The 17497-nt window shown below is 39.9% G+C and overlaps 1 protein-coding gene across 2 annotated transcripts in view; it reads right to left on the reverse strand.

The window, feature by feature from the left end:
* Nucleotides 1–17497, reverse strand: part of CNST (consortin, connexin sorting protein) — a 102178-nt gene that overhangs the window by 57304 nt on the left and 27377 nt on the right. For both annotated transcript variants that reach the window (XM_054023869.1, XM_054023868.1), the window contains 2 exons: nt 16340–16775; nt 830–1035 (listed from right to left, as the gene is read on the reverse strand). In XM_054023869.1, the coding sequence (XP_053879844.1) occupies nt 830–1035; nt 16340–16724 (591 nt within the window). In that variant the 5' untranslated portion in view covers nt 16725–16775. The remainder of the gene's footprint in view (nt 1–829; nt 1036–16339; nt 16776–17497) is intronic.

Here is a 17497-nt window from a genome sequence, read left to right on the forward strand (position 1 = left end):
GGTGTGGGAGAGGGTTCCAACCTGGGGCAAGGGGTTGGGATGCAGGAAGGGGTGTGAAGTCTGGGAAGGAGTTAGGGTGCAGGAGCGGGTTCTGACCTGGGGCAGGGGTTCGGGCTCTAGCCAGGCGCTGCTGGTCAGAGGCGCAGCGGGGCTAAGACAGGCTCCCTGCCTGCCCTGGCTCTGTTTGGCTCCCGGAAGCGGCCAGAATGTCCAGCTCCTAGGCGGAGGAGCCAGGGGGCTCTGTGTACTGGCCAGGCCTGCAGGCACCACCCCTGCAGCTCCCAGCCAACGGGAGCTGCAGAGCCGGTGCTCGGGGCGGGGGAAGCGCGCAGAATCCCCGTGGCCGCCCCTGCACCTAGGAGCCAGCCATGCTGGCCACTTCCGGGAGCTGCACGGAGCCAGGGCAGGCAGGGAGCCTGCCTTTCCCCGTTGCACTGTCAACCAGACTTTTAGCGGCCTGATCAGCAGTGCTGACCAGAGCCACCAGGGTCCCTTTTCAACCCTGGTCAAAAACTGGATGTCTGGCAACCCTACTCTGGGACCATATCTATAAAAAAGGGTGTGGTTTAACATAACTATAATAGGATTTTAACACAAGGCAGTTTGCAGTTTTAACATGTACTGATAGTGAAGGAAAACCTCCCCCTTAGGGTTTTCTTTAACCACAAAACATCTTAAAACTACAAATTGACTTGTCTACAGTAGGACTTTAGCATGTGTTACCTAATACATGTTAAAGTATTTTTTTTCTTAGTGAGGACAAGTTCTAGGACAAAAAAATAGTATAAAAATATAATCACATGTAACAACATGCTGATACACAGGATACCTGATGGAGACATAGAGGGAGTATCCTTGAGTCCATACGCTCAAATTCTTCTCGAAGCATGGAAAAAAGGAACTGCAAAGTCTGTTTTTGTTGCTTTTGCTGATAGTTCACATTTGTCTCATCAGCATCTTCATCATGAACTGAGTCTGTAGCTTTAAGGAGAGCATTCTCTTTCTTGAGTGCTGTGGTGTCAATTGAAGGAACTCCTTTAAATGGAAACAAATACCTAGATTAGGATGCAAATATTACTAGGAAAATGAAAACAAAGCTGCTGGTCTTATTAAAGTCAGGTGTAACAGATGGACTGACACTGATGCAGGACTCTATCTGAGAAACACTAACACACTTCATGCATTTTTTTATAGCTGTAACTAAAGGGGTGCTGTGGTCCAATTCGGAAAAATATTGAACCAGTTAAAACTATTCTGCATAATTCAGAAAGAGATTAGTGGCCTGGGTGACTTCATATAATGAAGGCTGTGACAATTTCTACAGTAATCCTGATTTTGATCCCTTTGAACATTTCTTAAAACTTCCTTTTGAAATGTATCAGGTGTGGCCTTGGGCCAAAGAGGCACTTTTGTTGCTGGAAGTTTGAGATTAATTAATTTTGGAGACATGGAATTTACAAGACTTCTAACTTTTTGGTAGGCTCATCACTCAAAAATGGCTTAGTTTAAAAACTTCAAAGTTGTTTTGAACATTAGCCTTCATAAACAACGGGACTACTTTTACTATGGCTGATGGCATTTCTCTCCCCTCCCCCATTTTAAAGGGCCCCTTCTGAAACTCTGGGAGCTATGTGAAGGACTCTGCAGATGTGACTTCCCTGAGAGGTTTTGGGAAAGTTAAGAGCAATACGTAATTGCAGAGCTTATAAATTCAGTTTGATAAATAGCTATGATTATTTAAGCATTAAGAAGTTACTCACAGTGCATAAACGGCATTTATGAACTCTGCAGGTGTGATGGCAGGACTTGTAAGAGAGACAGATACGGTTCCCTCAGACAAATTCCATCAGCACTGCATTTCACTTATGTTCAATTCCCTGCTAAACTAGGAAGGAAACAGAGCAGAGATCTCCTGGTTCCCTATTTTAATATCTCACCTCATCATTCACTGGAGCTGGGCGTGTTTAGGTTCCACAGAAATCTTTAGGAATCTGGTATTCAGCAAGCTCAATTGTACATTTTTAATAGCTAAAAACTTTGTTTATGGCCCACTCGTTGAAATAAATTATACAAATAAATAAATAAATAAGCCAGGTGCAAATTTGAGTGTAGCTTAAGCCTTAGCAAGGCAACCAATTCCTCAGATATCCTAGCCACGTTCTAAGTTTGAAGTTTGGAAAAAATATGAACAAGAGGATGTATTTTCTGTATAATTTATCAAATGCTCCCATGAGTAGGAAAGCTCCTATTAACTGCACCAAGCGATGTATTATCTCAAGTGTATCATGCAATGTCATTTTACAACATTTGGTTACAATTGTACCAGGGTTGATCTTTTAAAAATGCTACAAAATAACTCCATAAGGATAATTCTAGAGTTCTTCCTTTGTAAATTTAGGTTCCATTAGACCTCACTTTTAAACAGCTGACACCTCATGAATCACCATTGCTATTGCACTGAAATTATGAAGGCTCATCAAATGCAATCTGACTATTAATACCCATCAGGATTTCAGTTCCCTCACTTATAAGTTGCATCATCTCCTTAATCAGTATATCCTGCTTAAACTTAGTATTGCTGAGTGACAATCCTCTGCCAACAGAACAGGAAGAGAACCTACAAGAGATTCTGGATGCAAAGCAGATGTCTGAGTTTGAAGAGCTGCACTGGATAATTCATGCAAAAGTCTCTAATGCAGCAATCCTAGTGGTCACTTGTTTGCCATTCTAAGAGCCTCATTCCAGGGATAGTTTACTGTGAACATACACAAAAACATTACAATCAGATTTTTATAATATTTTGTGCTTCTAGAAGCAACATTCAGAGACTCTTAAAGCACTGTACAAAAGGCAGATATGATTTCCATTTTACAACGGGGAAAACTCGGTCACACAACGAGAGACGAACTTCCCTAAAGTCATGCAGCACGTCAGTGGTAGAGTCCCAATGAAAACACAGGCGCCTTACTCCCACCGCACTGCTCTAAGCACCAGCCCAAGAGGAGAGATGGATAGTGTGATGGTGGAAGTCAAATTTCAGTTTTCTTCGATAACATAATAGCAATGTTTAAAAATAACACACCCATTTGACTTGTCACCTTTGTTTTTAGGGAAACAGGAAGGGAGATTGACTCAGACCTGAACATCAGTGCTTTAGAAGAGGTTACTTCTTTAAAAGCTTTCCGCCCCCCTCCCCCACTCCCGGGCTTGAAAACCTATTCCATACATATGAGTCAAGATCAACTTGCCCGTGATTTCTTAAGGGGGGGGGGGGAATGTACAACATGCTTCCTATGTCCTTTCCCCTTGACAACTCCCCTTTCAATTTTTATAGAGCCTTCTCTTCCACTCTCCATGCTGTGTATCCACTTGGTAGCTTGGTTTCCTACTAGGTTTCCACTGCTCTTATGTGTAGAGGGCAACTCAGATAGTAGGAACAACAATGACAAAAATACAAAAAGCTAATTGGATTGTTTTCAGTGTGATAAAAAAGAAGAAGAAATTCCATTTTATTCAAGCATTTCCCTCTATTTTTTGCAGCAGAACCAGAGCATGAAACAGACTAAAACAAGGGGCATAACTGGGGTGAAAAGTAAATTAAAATTTCAATTTTTGGTTTTCATTTTTCATAATCTAAGGTGTTATCAGTAAAAGACAAGGATTTTGTTTTCAAGCCTCTGATTTTTAAACCTGACAATGTTTCTAATCCTTTGTGGAGTTTTGCCACTTTTGCAGCTAAACAGCTCATTCGTCCGTATAGTGGCATTCTATGCCTCTATAGTTCTTTCAGCGAATTTGGTACATTTAAGCTTTCGCTACAAAGCTTTCTCTGTTTTTGCCTGGTAACATTGCTATTTTATTATGAATATCCTGTTTTACTGCTATTTATTATGCATATCCTGGGTTTTGGAGTCATTTTGTAATAGCTGACTGCATACAGCCTTTAAAGAGAATATGAATGAAAGGGCCAATTTTGCTCCATTGTAGTCAGTGGATGTTTTGCAATCTGTGGGTCTATCAAGAGCAAGTGTGAGACTTGTGAAAGCAGAAGACGGTCTTCTTGGGGACTGGCCCATGCCTATATAGTATTCGTAAAAAGAACTGAGAATGGCTGTAAACTTTAACTGCCTTCTGGACAAAAGGAAAAAGCTATAAGCTTCACCACAGTTTTCTCATAATGATTTTACTATAATAAATATTATTAATATCAATAGAGAAATATAAAAATAAAATCCTCTTTCAGTGTAGAGAAAGGAGGAGAGCACTGAAGAGTGAGACTATGTTTAGTTTACCTGCTGGAATAATATAATTTTGTAAGGCACTCAGTACTATGGCATTGAGTCCGGGAGAAAAGCCTAGATTATAGGCTTTTTTTACCTGGAGGCCTTTCTTTATGGCAAAATGCAAGGGGTGGCCCCCGAACAATAGGGGGGAGGGAATTTTTTTCTGGTATAATAGGAGGCCACAACATAGAACTACTGGGCTAAATAGACTAAACAGGCAGAATTCAAGTGGAGCCAGATCAGGCCGTAAGTGAATGCCATTTTCCTTTTTCTGCAGTACAAGAGGCTCACTTATAATTGTTTCCCTAATTCAACCCATTACTTGTTTATTTACTTTGTTCAAACATTGCCCTGCCTTTTAACCTACATTCTGATGTTTTATTTCTTGGCCAACCACTAGAGCTGTGTGAGGTATGTTTATACAACACAGAGTGACTCTGTGTCCTATAATCTCAAAGCAAGGGGACTAACCGATCAAGTGGGGAAAAATTAGTATCTGTTCTTTCCAGTTCAAATCTAGGCTGCTGACTGAAATTAAATGAACTGCAATCATTCTGCTCCCTGGAATCAGAGCAAGTTTAGGGCCGAATAACCTCACAGGAAAATAAAACCCACATGTATTTAACTTTATCTGACCAAGAGTGAAAAAAATTAGTAAGATTAACATACTGTAGAAAAGTAGTTGTTATATGCAGACGTACAGCCATTTAGATAAAGAAGCAAGTGCTCCCCTGGTTTAGCGACAGTCTCCCTGACCCAATGCAATCATGCCAAAGAAACATACTCATATCTGGCTTCTCCCTAGAAAGATCTCATGGAACACCCCCAGCACAACAGAGCTATTATTACAATCATATGTATATTGCTGATTATTGAAACAAATGTGGTGAACTTGTACCAATTGTAGGACTTTGTGTCATGGGCTCCCAAAAACACTCCAGGATGTGCCTATGACATGGCTTAGAACTCTCACAAAAAACTCTTCAGGATGCTGCACATTCACACAAATCAAACGTCAGGGCTCTAGTACTATTCTCATTCACATCTAGTAAGCTTTCTAGAGAAATAATGACTTACTAATTAAATTGACTCAGATTTCTCTAGAGGTCTGATGCAGAGGATTCAAATGGTCACATGACTCTTCCAAATTATTTAGTTTCAATGCATCTTTCTACTATTTTAAAAACACTAGATTTCACTTGACACATCTGACCTCCACAAATACATTGTCTCTCTTACACTCCGTTTTTGGTGCATGTTGCTGCTGCTGCCATGTTATATATTCAGTAGGTTCCTCTCTCCTTACAGCTCCTTTCAAAAATTGTTTCAGACTATGAAGACTACTAAATTATCCAAGTTAACTCTAGAACTTACTGATGTACTTGAAATATCAATAAAAATCATCTGTATTGTTTGCAAACAGATTACAACAATTGTTGTCTTAATACAGTATCTACGTGTTAGATTTAGTTGTTCACACTATAGTTGATAAAATATTTTACAGATACCTTTATCAGTATAAATTTCCAATGTAAATAAATAGCTAACATAATACAATGAAGAATTTCTATCTTGTGAAATAACAATTACGGCTGTTGCTACAGCCAGATCTTATTTTTATGACATTAAAAACTGAGATGAAGCTCATCTAGAGGATTTAGTTTAAGAAGAATATTTTGCTTTACAAGTGGATTGCTAGAAGATTGCATGTCCTTACCTGAGTCTTTAAAGATCAATTTAAATCTGGTCCTAGTTAGAAAACACTAGGAATCATTACCATCTCATCACCTGCAACTGTGATTTGACTCCCGCATCAACCATTATAGTCACTCTCTTGGTCTGATCTTGACCCAGATTTGTGCTCTTGCTTGCCTAATTCCCTTTCAGAGAACCACCTCATTTCCTGCAGTACTGCATTTCCCCCAGTTGACCTCCACCCTCTCATGATCTTTTTATGACCTCTAAGCCACCAGCCTCTCAAATTTCTCTCATGTCCCCAACTCCTACATCTTCACTTACTACCTTCACCTTAATCAACTTCAGGGCCTCTACTCACAACCTCCCAGCGCAGGCTCACTCCTTGCATTCACTTCTGTTATTCCCAGTCTACCACTGAATGCATCTAAAGGAAGTCCATGGACCACACAGAATTTCTCACTACACATTTCTTCTCATGCCCTGCAGTCTTCCTTGCTAAACAACTCCACTTCACTTATTTGATTAAGTCTTGTTCTTTTCCTCACCTCTTCTTCTGCACCTTTGACTTTCTCTCCTTAAAATCCTAAGGAGGGTTGTTAAAAACAAACAAACAGGATTTTGTTCATTTTGTATTTCTTATGAATTTTTTGTTCATTTTTTAAAAACTGTCGCTTTGAAGTATTTACATGAATATTCTACATATTGGAAAGATTAGTGGGTGGAATCAACTCTCACTGGAAACTAACAAGAGGGGCAAAGTACATGGAGCTGTGAATTGTTAGGGAAGGCTTGGTTTGACAGAATCAAGAAGTTTCTGGAAAGTGAGCAGATATAATCTAATGTCATGATTCTATGTAATGATAGCTAGCTCATAATACAGCTCTACCCCGATATAACGCGACCTGATAGAATAGGAATGTGAATATAACACGGTAAAACAGCGCTCCGGGGGGCAGGGCTGCGCACTCCAGCGGATCAAAGCAAGTTCGATATAACGCAGTTTCACCTATAACGCGGTAAGATTTTTTGGCTCCCGAGGACAGCGTTATATCGGGATAGAGGTGTACTTTTAATTTTTCAGTATTATATTCACTATGGGGCTGTTTGTCATTCTAACTGTTGTAAAACATGCAAGCTGCTTATCAACACTACAGTGATTAGTGATTATCAAACATTGATGTATGAATTTAGTATTAGTAGAGGTAAGTATTTATATTATGGGGGCACCTAAAGGATTAGGGCCCCATTGTGCTGGGTGCCGAACAAACACAGAAAAGAGACAACTGCTGAAGAGTTTACACTCTAAAGTCACAAACAGATGAGGGGTAGGGAAACATGGCTTCCCCACACTAACAAGTGCATGTGATGAAGAATGGGAACAGCTTTGTTAGTTATATCTCTACCTCGATATAACGTTGTCCTTGGGAGCCAAAAAAATCTTACTGCGTTATAGGTGAAACCGTGTTATATCAAATTTGGTTTGATCTGCCAGAGTGCGCAGCCCCGCCCCCCGGAGCGCTGCTTTATCACGTTATATCCGAATTTGTGTTATAGCGGGTCGCGTTATATCGGGGTAGAGGTGTATTGTAGGGTTTTCATTTCTTCCTCCCCACCAGCTTCCAGAAAAGTGTTTCCCCACTATCAGATTGGGGAAAGCAACAACCTGATGCTCAGGATACCACCATTTTCTTGTAAGTGAAAAGTGACGAGATTTGCCATGACCAAGGAGACAATTTAGTTATGGAGGTCACAGAGACAGGAGGGTCCCAGATGGTGGACTGCAGCTTGGGTCTGAATGTCTACACTACAATTAAACAGCCCCTTACCCTGAGCACCCCCAGCCTGAGCAAGCTCACATAGACCAGCCACGGGTGTCCAATTGCAGTCTAGACATATCCTCAGCTACCTAGCTCTTCCAAGCAAGAGGAACAATTCATGAGATTTGGGGACACAGTGGTTGAGGTGAATGGGAGAGATGAGGGGAGATTCCCAGAAAAGCTTGGGGGTCCCTGGTATGAGGAGAGAACATACAGTACTTATAGAATCATATGACATAAAATAATTGAGTTAAAGCTTTTCCTGATAAACAAAATGAACACTTCTACATCCCTCTGACAGATTATGAGGTCCAGAATGTATATTCTGTATATCTGATGCCACTTTAGATCCAGATAATGATAAATTTGCAGCAACACATTTCAATGTCAGACATCATTGTCCTCCCAATTTCATCACTGTTAATAACACTCTGGAATCAGCCTCAGGGCAGTTTCCTTTTCATGTTTGAGAAGAAACAGAAATGGAAATTGATTGAAAATTGCACAGATCTCAATTTCACTATCCATAAACTTGATTTTTCCTTACTGGATGATGCCATGAATATTAAATGAGAATCTGCAAAATAACAGTGAAAATTTAATAATACTTCATATACAATAAATATCTTTACAAATAAGAGGATTAATTTCAATACAGGGAATGAAAATTACACCAGTCTAAGGTCCAGGACTTGATATAGTCATGAACTAGTGATTGAAAGCAAAGTGTCAACTCCTGAACTGATATGCCAGAGCATATTTATTACTATAACCACAATACTGAACACTAATACAGATAGATGAATCCTTGTAAAATCCTTAAATTTAAAGAATTCCTTTTATTTTGTCATTTTCAATTTGTTTTGTTCTTTACCAGAAAGGGACGACACAAGTAACATCAAGGAGTTCCATGTTTATTATGAGCTGCTCACAGTATCTGCAAGGAGTCCTGTTACTACAAAATTCTTAAATATTTTTATAAACATAGGGAAATTCCCAGACAAAGTAAACTTTAGAATCATAGAATATCAGGGTTGGAAGGGATCTCAGGAGGTCATCTAGTCCAACCCCCTGCTCAAAGGAGGACCAACTCCCAACTAAATCGTCCCAGCCAGGGCTTTGTTAAGCCGGGCCTTAAAAACCTCCAAGGAAGGAGATTCCACCACCTCCCTAGGTAACGCATTCCAGTGCTTCACCACCCTCCTAATGAAATAGTGTTTCCTAATACCCAATTAATAACTTTGTTAATTAAAAATGAAGGCTGAAAGAATCTATCAGCTATTTCAGCCAAAGGGGACCCTTAAATCCATGGTTCTCAACCAGGAGTCTGGGGCCCACTGGGAGGGCTGTGAGCTGGTTCAGGGGGTCCGCCAAGCAGGGCCAGCATTCAACTTGTTGGTGCCCAGGGAAGAAAGATGAAGCCCCACTGCATGGGGCTGAAGCCTGGGGCCCTAAGCCCCACCACACGGAGCTGACACCAAAGCCTGAGCAACTTAGCTTTGCATGTCCCCCTATGGCATGAGGCCCCAGGTAATTGCCCTGCTTGCTATCTCCTAATGCCAGCCCTGGCTTTTATATGCAGAAAAACAGTTGTTTTGGCACAGGTGGGCCATGGAGTTTTTATAGCATTTTGGGGAGGAGAGGGGGAGGCACAGCTCAGAAAGAAATAGGTTGAGAACTCCTGCCTTAAATGAACATGACCATTTTCTTAAACACAAAAATTTTAAAATGATGGAATTTCCAGGTATAAAGGTTCCATTTTGCACGCGCGCACACACACACACACACACACACACAAAATCATGTAATCTAACAACCACCCGAAACTATTTTATCCATCCATACACAAATTAAGTTCATTAGCGACCACAAAAAGTGTTAATATTTCTCTTTTACTTTTCATTAACTTGTGTGATAGAAGGATAAAGCTATCTCAGATTTTCTGGTTGTTCTCAGAATGGTGTCAGGGGACAGAATTAGTTGTCTGGGTGGCCTTAATTAACCAGCTGAACACTTTCAGTCATTCAGGGCTTGTATTTGTTTTAGGGCGGTCAAGCGATTAAAAAAATTAATCAGGATTAATCGTGCTGTTAAACAATAATAGAATACCATTTATTTAAATATTTTGGAATGTTTTCTACATTTTCTAATATATTGATTTCAATTACAACACAGAATACAGTTTACAGTGCTCACTGTATATTTATTTTTTATTACAAATATTTGCACTGTAAACAACAAAATAGTATTTTTCAATTCAGCTAATACAAGTACTGTAGTGCAATCTCTTTATCATCAAAGCTGAACTTAAAAAATATAGAATTATGTAAAAAAAATAACTTCTCTCAAAAATAAAACAATGTAAAACTTTAGAGCCTACAAATCAACTCAGTCCTACTTCAGCCAATTGCTCAGACAAACAAGTTTGGTTACGATTTGCAGGAGACAATGCTACCTGCTTCTTGTCTACAATGTCACCTGAAAGTGAGAACAGGCGTTCGCATGGCACTGTTCTAGACAGCATCACAAGATATTTACATGCCAGATGCGCAAAAGATTCATATGTCTCTTCATGTTTCAACCACCATCCCAGAGGGCACGTGTCCATGCTGATGACGGGTTCTGCTCGATAGCGAACCAAAGCCAAGCGGACCAACGCATGTTCATTTTCATTATCTGAGTCAGATGCCACCAACAGAAGATTGATTTTCTTTTTTGGTGGTTCGGGTAATGTAGCTTCCACATCTGAGAGTTGCTCTTTTAAGATTTCTGAAAGCATGCGCCACACCTCATCCCTCAGATTTTGGATGGCACTTCAGATTCTTAAAACTTGGGTCAAGTGCTGTAGCTATTTTTAGAAATCTCACCTTCTTTGTGTTTTGTCAAATCTGCAGCGAAAGTGTTCTTAAAATGAACATGTGCTGGGTCATCATCCGAGACTGCTTTAACATGAAATATATGGCAGAATGTGGGTAAAACAGAACAGGAGACATACAATTCTCTCACAAGGAGTTCAATCACAAAATTTAATTAATGCATTATTTTTTTAACGAGCACCATCAGCATGGAAGCATGTCCTCTGGAATAGTGGCTGAAGCTTGAAGGGACATAGGAGTGTTTAGCACAGGGATCGGCAACCTTTGGCACGTGGCCCGCCAGGGTAAGCACCCTGCCGGGCTGGGCCGTTTTGTTTACTTACCACGTCCGCAGGTTCAGCCGATCGCAGATCCCACTGCCTGCGGTTCGCTGCTCCAGGCCAATAGGGCTGCGGGAAGCAGTGCGGGCTGAGGGATGTGCTTGCCGCCGCTTCCCACTGCCCCCATTGGCCTGGAGCAGGCAGGTAAACAAACCGGTCCGGCCCACCAGGGTGCTTATCCTGGCGTGCCGCATGTCAAAGGTTGCTGATCCCTGATATATACAGTAAACTGGGCTTTCAGTTATCAGGCAGATCTTTAGACACAGTGGGAGCCGCGATCGGCCGAACCTGCAGACGCGACAGGTAAACAAACTGGCCCAGCCCGCTAGGGTGATTACCCTGGTGAGCCGCGTGCCAAAAGGTTGCCGATCCCTAGTTTAGCATATCTGGCATGTAAATACCTTGCAATGTTAGCTACAAAAGTGTCATGCAAACACCTGTTCTCACTTTCAGATGACTTTGTAAATAAGAAGCAGGCAGCAGTATCTCCTGTAAATGTAAACAAATTTGTTTGTCTTCGCAATTGGCTGAACAAGAAGTAGGACTGAGTGGACTAGTAGGCTCTGAAGTTTTACATTGTTTTGTTTTTGAGTGCAGTTATGTAACAAAAAAAAATCTACATTTGTAAATTGCACTTTCACGACAAAGATTGCACTACAGTACTTGTATGAGATTAATTGAAAAATATTTCTTATCATTTTTATAGTGCAAATATTTATAATAAAAAATAATATCCACTTTGATTTCAATTACAACACAGAATCCAGTATATATAAAAATGTAGAAAAACATCCAAAATATGTAATAAATTTCAATTGGTATTCTATTGTTTAACAGCGCGATTATAACTGCAATTAATCATGATTAATTTTTTTAATCGTGATTAATTTTTTTGAGTTAATCGTGTGAGTTAACTGTGATTAATCAACAGTCCTAGTTCAAATATAGCCTAGAGTTTCCACGTAGAGATACACTTCTCATGTGAAATCTCTGGAACCGTGCACTGAGCAAACTGAGGAGAACTAACTGTAAAGAAGATATAATTTCTTTATCACCCAATATCCAATCTTCCAAGTCTTGGCGGTCACAGAGCCAATTTCCTAAGCATTCATTTATTTGCTCTTCTGAGAAATTCCCAAGTTTTTATACCATGCCATAGTACTGAAACAGATCCAATCAGAGCATGCTATAACATTCCCCTTGTAATTCTTCTTATGTCTTTCTAATGATACACTACTTGAAATGTCAACATGGATTTTCACAGGACCTTTTGTTTTCATAGTCCGAGTGAAATCCTCGCCTCATTGAAGTCAATGTCAAAGCTCCCATTGACATCAATAGGGTCAAGATTTTACCCTGTGAATTGTAAAGTCATGAAGCGGAGAAAATAAATCCAGACAACAGCAATTCCAAAGAGTACACAGAGAAGATAGCAGATGATAAATTTAGACATGGATTTGTAAAGTGGCATAACCTGGACAGCAAGTACAGTGAGACCCTATACCCTAGAAGGGGAAAACACTCAGTGACCTGGCCAGAGGGCCAAGTCATGAAGAGGAAGCTGCACCTCCTGGGTGAGACTGCAAATGAAGGCATTGGACCTGGAAGAGAGTTAATTCCCAGAACAGCCAGGAGGAGGGGCCACCTGCAGTGAGTAGAGACCCCATGACACATTCCCATAAGATGTCCTCATAAGCAAACTAGGGAAATATAGTCTAGATTAATTTACTATAAGGTGGATGCACAACTAGTTGAAAGATCATACTTCGGGCCCTACCAAATTCACATTGTGAACAACGCGTCACAGACCATGAAATCTAGTCTCCACGGTGAAATCTGGTCTTTTGTGTACTTTTACCCTATACTATACAGATTTCAGAGGAGACCAGTGTTTCTCAAATTGGGGGCCCTGACCCAAAAGGGAGTTGGGGGGGGGGGGGGAAGGGTGCCGCAAGATTATTTTAGGAGGATTAATGGTATTGCCACCCTTACTTCTGCACTGCCTTCAGCACTCGGTGGCTGGAGAGCGGCAGCTATTGGCCAAGGGCCCAGCTCTGAAGGCAGCAGCACAGAAGTAAGGGTAGCAATACCATACCATGCCATCCTTACTTCTGCTAGCAGTGGTGCTGCCTTCCAAGCTGGGCTCCCAGCCAGCAGCTGCCGGTCTCCGGCTGCCCAGCTCTGAAGGCAGCATCACCGCCATCAGCAGCACTGAAGTAAGGGTGGCAATACCGTGAACCCCTACAATAACCTTCTGACCCACCCCCTTTTGGGTCAGGACCCCTACAGTTAGAACACCGTGAAATTTCATATTTAAAATATCTGAAATCATGAAATTTATGATTTTTAAAATCCTACGACTGTGAAATTCACCAAAATACACTGTGAATTTGGTAGGGCCCTAAATCATACCCAAAGATACTGTATATACTCGGTATATACTTTATAACCCGTTTATAAGTCGACCCTATAAATGACCCTCTCATTTCACAATCACTTTTACCAAAGCTGCCATCCATCTTTAGATTTGTAACCAACTCCTCCTTGTTGGTCAGAATCAAGTCTTAAATGGCTATCTCCCCATTTACTTTCTTCACCTTCTGAAACAAGAAGTTGTTCCCAACACATTCCAAGTACTTATTGTGTTTTCCCATATTACTTTTCCAGCAGATACCGAGGTATTTGAAATCCCGCATTACTACCACGTCTTGTGTTTTGGATATTTCTATTATTTGTTCTAGAAATTCCTCATCACCTCCTCTTCCTGATTTGGTTGTCTACAATAGACCCGTACCATGACATCACTCCTGTTTTTTCCACCTTCTATCTTCATCCAGAGACTTTCAACTGGGCCGCATCCCACCTCCTCCTGGACCTCAGAACAAGTGTATATATTGTTGATGTATAATGTAACAACTGCTCCTTTTCCCCCTGCCTGTCCTTCCTGAACAAGCTCTCCCCTTCTATGCCAATACTCCAGCCCTGAGATTTATCCCCCTAAGTCTCTGTGATGCCAATTAAGTCATAATTTAGCTTTTGTAATTAGACTTCCAGTTTTTCCGTCTACTCCTCAGATGCCTTACATTTGTGTACTGACATCTAAAATGTTGAGCAGATTCCCCCAATGTTTTCCTTCTTGTTGCTCCTATTGACCCTACTGTAATCTTCCATTTCATCCCCAACTTCCAGCCCCCTGTCAAGGTAAAAAAAACAATTTTTTTTTTTTTAAATACTTACCCATTGGTTTTTGTCACCTGCCCCCTTTGAACCTAGTTTAAAGCCCTCTGCACTAGATTGGTGAGTTGGTGTCCCAAAATGCTCTTCCCCTTCATCAGATGGACCCCATCTCTTCCCAGAAGTCCTCCTCCAGGGAACAGAATCCCATGATCAAGAAAGCCAAAGGACTCTTGTCGGCATCATCTGTGTAGCCATGCATTCATCTCCACAATGCATCTGTCCCTGCCTGGGCCCTTTCCCTCAGCTGGCAGGGTGCACAAGACCGCCACCTGTGACCCTGACTCTTTCACCCTCACTCCCAGAGACCTATAGTCACTACTGAGCTGCTCAGGGTCATACCTGGCAGAATCATTAATGCCCACGTCTCTGTAAACAAATATGGATGAAATCAAAATGTTAACATTAGAGTCCATCTGTCAAAACACACTCTACACTCAAGTTAACTTAATTCTCAAATCATCAGCTTCTGGTTTGTTTACACTTGTATGGATTTAAGATCTTATATCTGACAATTATTTTGAAGGCACGCATGCTTTAAAATATATTCTTCTCTGTTGCATTTTGTGCTCATTAGTCTTCAGATGTATTACTGAACCAAAATATCTCAAATCCAAGCTTATGTCTCCCCCATTGCCACAAAGAAAGGCATCCTGAAGATGGACTGGCACAAACACTATGGAGGAGGACATTTTCCTCAAGGAAACCACTATAAGTAGTAAGAGGCTATTGCTGGAGTGTTTCTTTCAAGTAGGGAGGGAGGAGGGGTGTGGGAGAGGACCATAGACTTTCATATGGGGAAGTTTCCGTAAGTTCAGATAAATATCCAAACTTCTAGATGTTTATCCAAACCATAGATCTCCTTAGGCCTTGAATTAGGATATGAATATGAAAACAACTGAAAATTCACCAAAATGCACACCCAATCTCACTGGCAGACAACAGTTCCCCTTCTCCTTCACCCTAACTGGTTTATTTGAAAAATCTTTCAAGGAAAAAGTTACAAAACACTGGCAACAATTCTTGGGCACAGCGAATAAAGTGTTATAAAACCACCCACCAGAATGTAAAGTCTTGGTAAAGCCTTAGTTTGAAAACATACATTTCTATGGAAAAACAAAATGATTATTTAGTGGGTAGCTTTGGTGGGGCAAGATGAAAAAAGTGACTTTGAAAATGCCTGCTATTGTACATGGCTAGTCAGTTTAGTTGTTAATTCTCAGCCGAGTGCCCAAAAATTCAACAACAAAGAGGAAAAAAAAAATTGTAGAAAAAAATCAGTTTGGGCATCACTGAATCCTACCCAACGACCTTTAAACAATCCTCCAAGATACCAATGAGGGGTTAAAACAAAATGTACTGTATTCACCAGTATATTTTGCAATACTACAAAAAGTTTAAAACCTGACATGATAAAAATCAATATCAACACAAACATATTTTCACAAAGGGAAGGAACATTTCAAACAAGCAGAACATGTAATAGAAAATTATTTTAAAAATTAGCCTTAGCCACTTTGTATAATTCACTCTTCCAAATTTAACTGTAGATCTTTAAACCATCTAAAAACTTGGCAGCAGCTTTACACACATTTTATGGACAGTGTGTTACTCAAGATGTACATAGTAGAAGTATTTATTAAGCTTGGGAAACCTAAGTAAATTCTGGTAATAGCAGTCCAAGATCAAAATATTTTATGACTGAAGCCAAGTTTTCAAATGTTGATGCCTTAATAGGACACCAAAATCTTGCCTTTGAAGACTCAAATGATCAAGAAACATGTTCTCTATATTTGGACTTCAGGCAGAAATTCAGTCAGTAATTTATCCATTCATTTCCCCAGTGTATATTATTTATAATAGTCTCTCACTGGTTTAGATTTTGAGCTCTGAATTTTGTATCTAAATAAAATAAATACATAAATAAATAAATAAACAAACAAACCATTTACTATTGTCAGCATGTCAATAAATAATACCATTTTACTGAAAGTTGTTGAAATTAAAAACAAGTGTGTACATTAGTTATAAATATGACTGACTCATGGCATAGAACCAGAGCTTCATTATTCAAAACGAAACAAACAAGAATATATAATTTTTGAAAGTACCTGTAGATTTTCTAACGGAGTCTTTTTTGCAAGTTGGACTTTTTCCATCTGTCCATTTTTCTAGAACAAGCTTTTCCTCTCTATGTATGTCCATATGGAAACTTTCAGAATTCTTCTCAGTCTCAACTTCTTTGCAGCTTGGTGTACAGTCTCCACTGTCCACATTTTCATTATTATTGATATTGTCCTGCTCAACCTTTTCATGCATTCCCATTGCACTGTCACTGCTGGTCAGGACCTCACTCCTATCACCATCAAGCTGATTTTGATTTTCATCAGATGAAGAAGCCAAACGAGTTCCCACATTTCCCACACTGTCACCAGCATGAAGTCTGTCCTTTAAGTCTATCAGTAGATCATTGGAAGGAAATTCTCCGTCATCCATTAGAACACCCCTTGTTGAACAGCTTAAACTCTGTCAAAACGATTCTTAGGTCTAAAATATAAAATCAGAAAAAATATTAACAAATATGGAAGAGAGGGTCTTTATGTCTAATTTCAGCCAATATAGAATTAAGCTAGCCAAGGTATGTATTCCTGAAAAATTTTAGGAGGCCTTTAAATACAGCAGCACTACTGCCACATCACAACACATATAACAAAATTTCTCTACATGTTAAAACCATATTAATGTACATTGTCAATACTGGTCTGGAAGACAGGAGGCTACATTGTGGGCCTTTTTACTGGAATCAATTATATATTTGTATGTAAATGTGTGTCCTCCACAGTAGTATTCACATTATTATCAGTAACTAGGAAATAAACTCCTTATCTAGATTTTTAAACAAATAAAATGAAACAATTTTTGTTGAATAAAGAGATGTGGTTCGAGATGAGGTAAAAAAAGGCCGGTGAGGAATAAAAATGGTGGGAGACAAACAAGAGAACTCCTATTCTGCCAGACACAATATCACTTCAGTTATGCAAAAGAGCACTGTTACAACAGTTAAATATACAGGAAAATTGTTTACTGAATTAAATTATCACATTGTTTTCAAGAGAGCATTAAACATATTTTCAGCACACAAAGCAGCAGATGGAGCTTTAAGAAACAAACCCCTCCCCCATAACTCAGGTAAATTTTGCCTTTTTGTGCATACATAGTTTCAATGAATGCTGAAATTAAATTGATATGTGCAACAAGGCAAAAGTAGA

This window comes from Malaclemys terrapin, chromosome 3 (genome assembly GCF_027887155.1).
Source record: "Malaclemys terrapin pileata isolate rMalTer1 chromosome 3, rMalTer1.hap1, whole genome shotgun sequence".
In the NCBI taxonomy this organism is placed as follows: domain Eukaryota; kingdom Metazoa; phylum Chordata; order Testudines; family Emydidae; genus Malaclemys; species Malaclemys terrapin.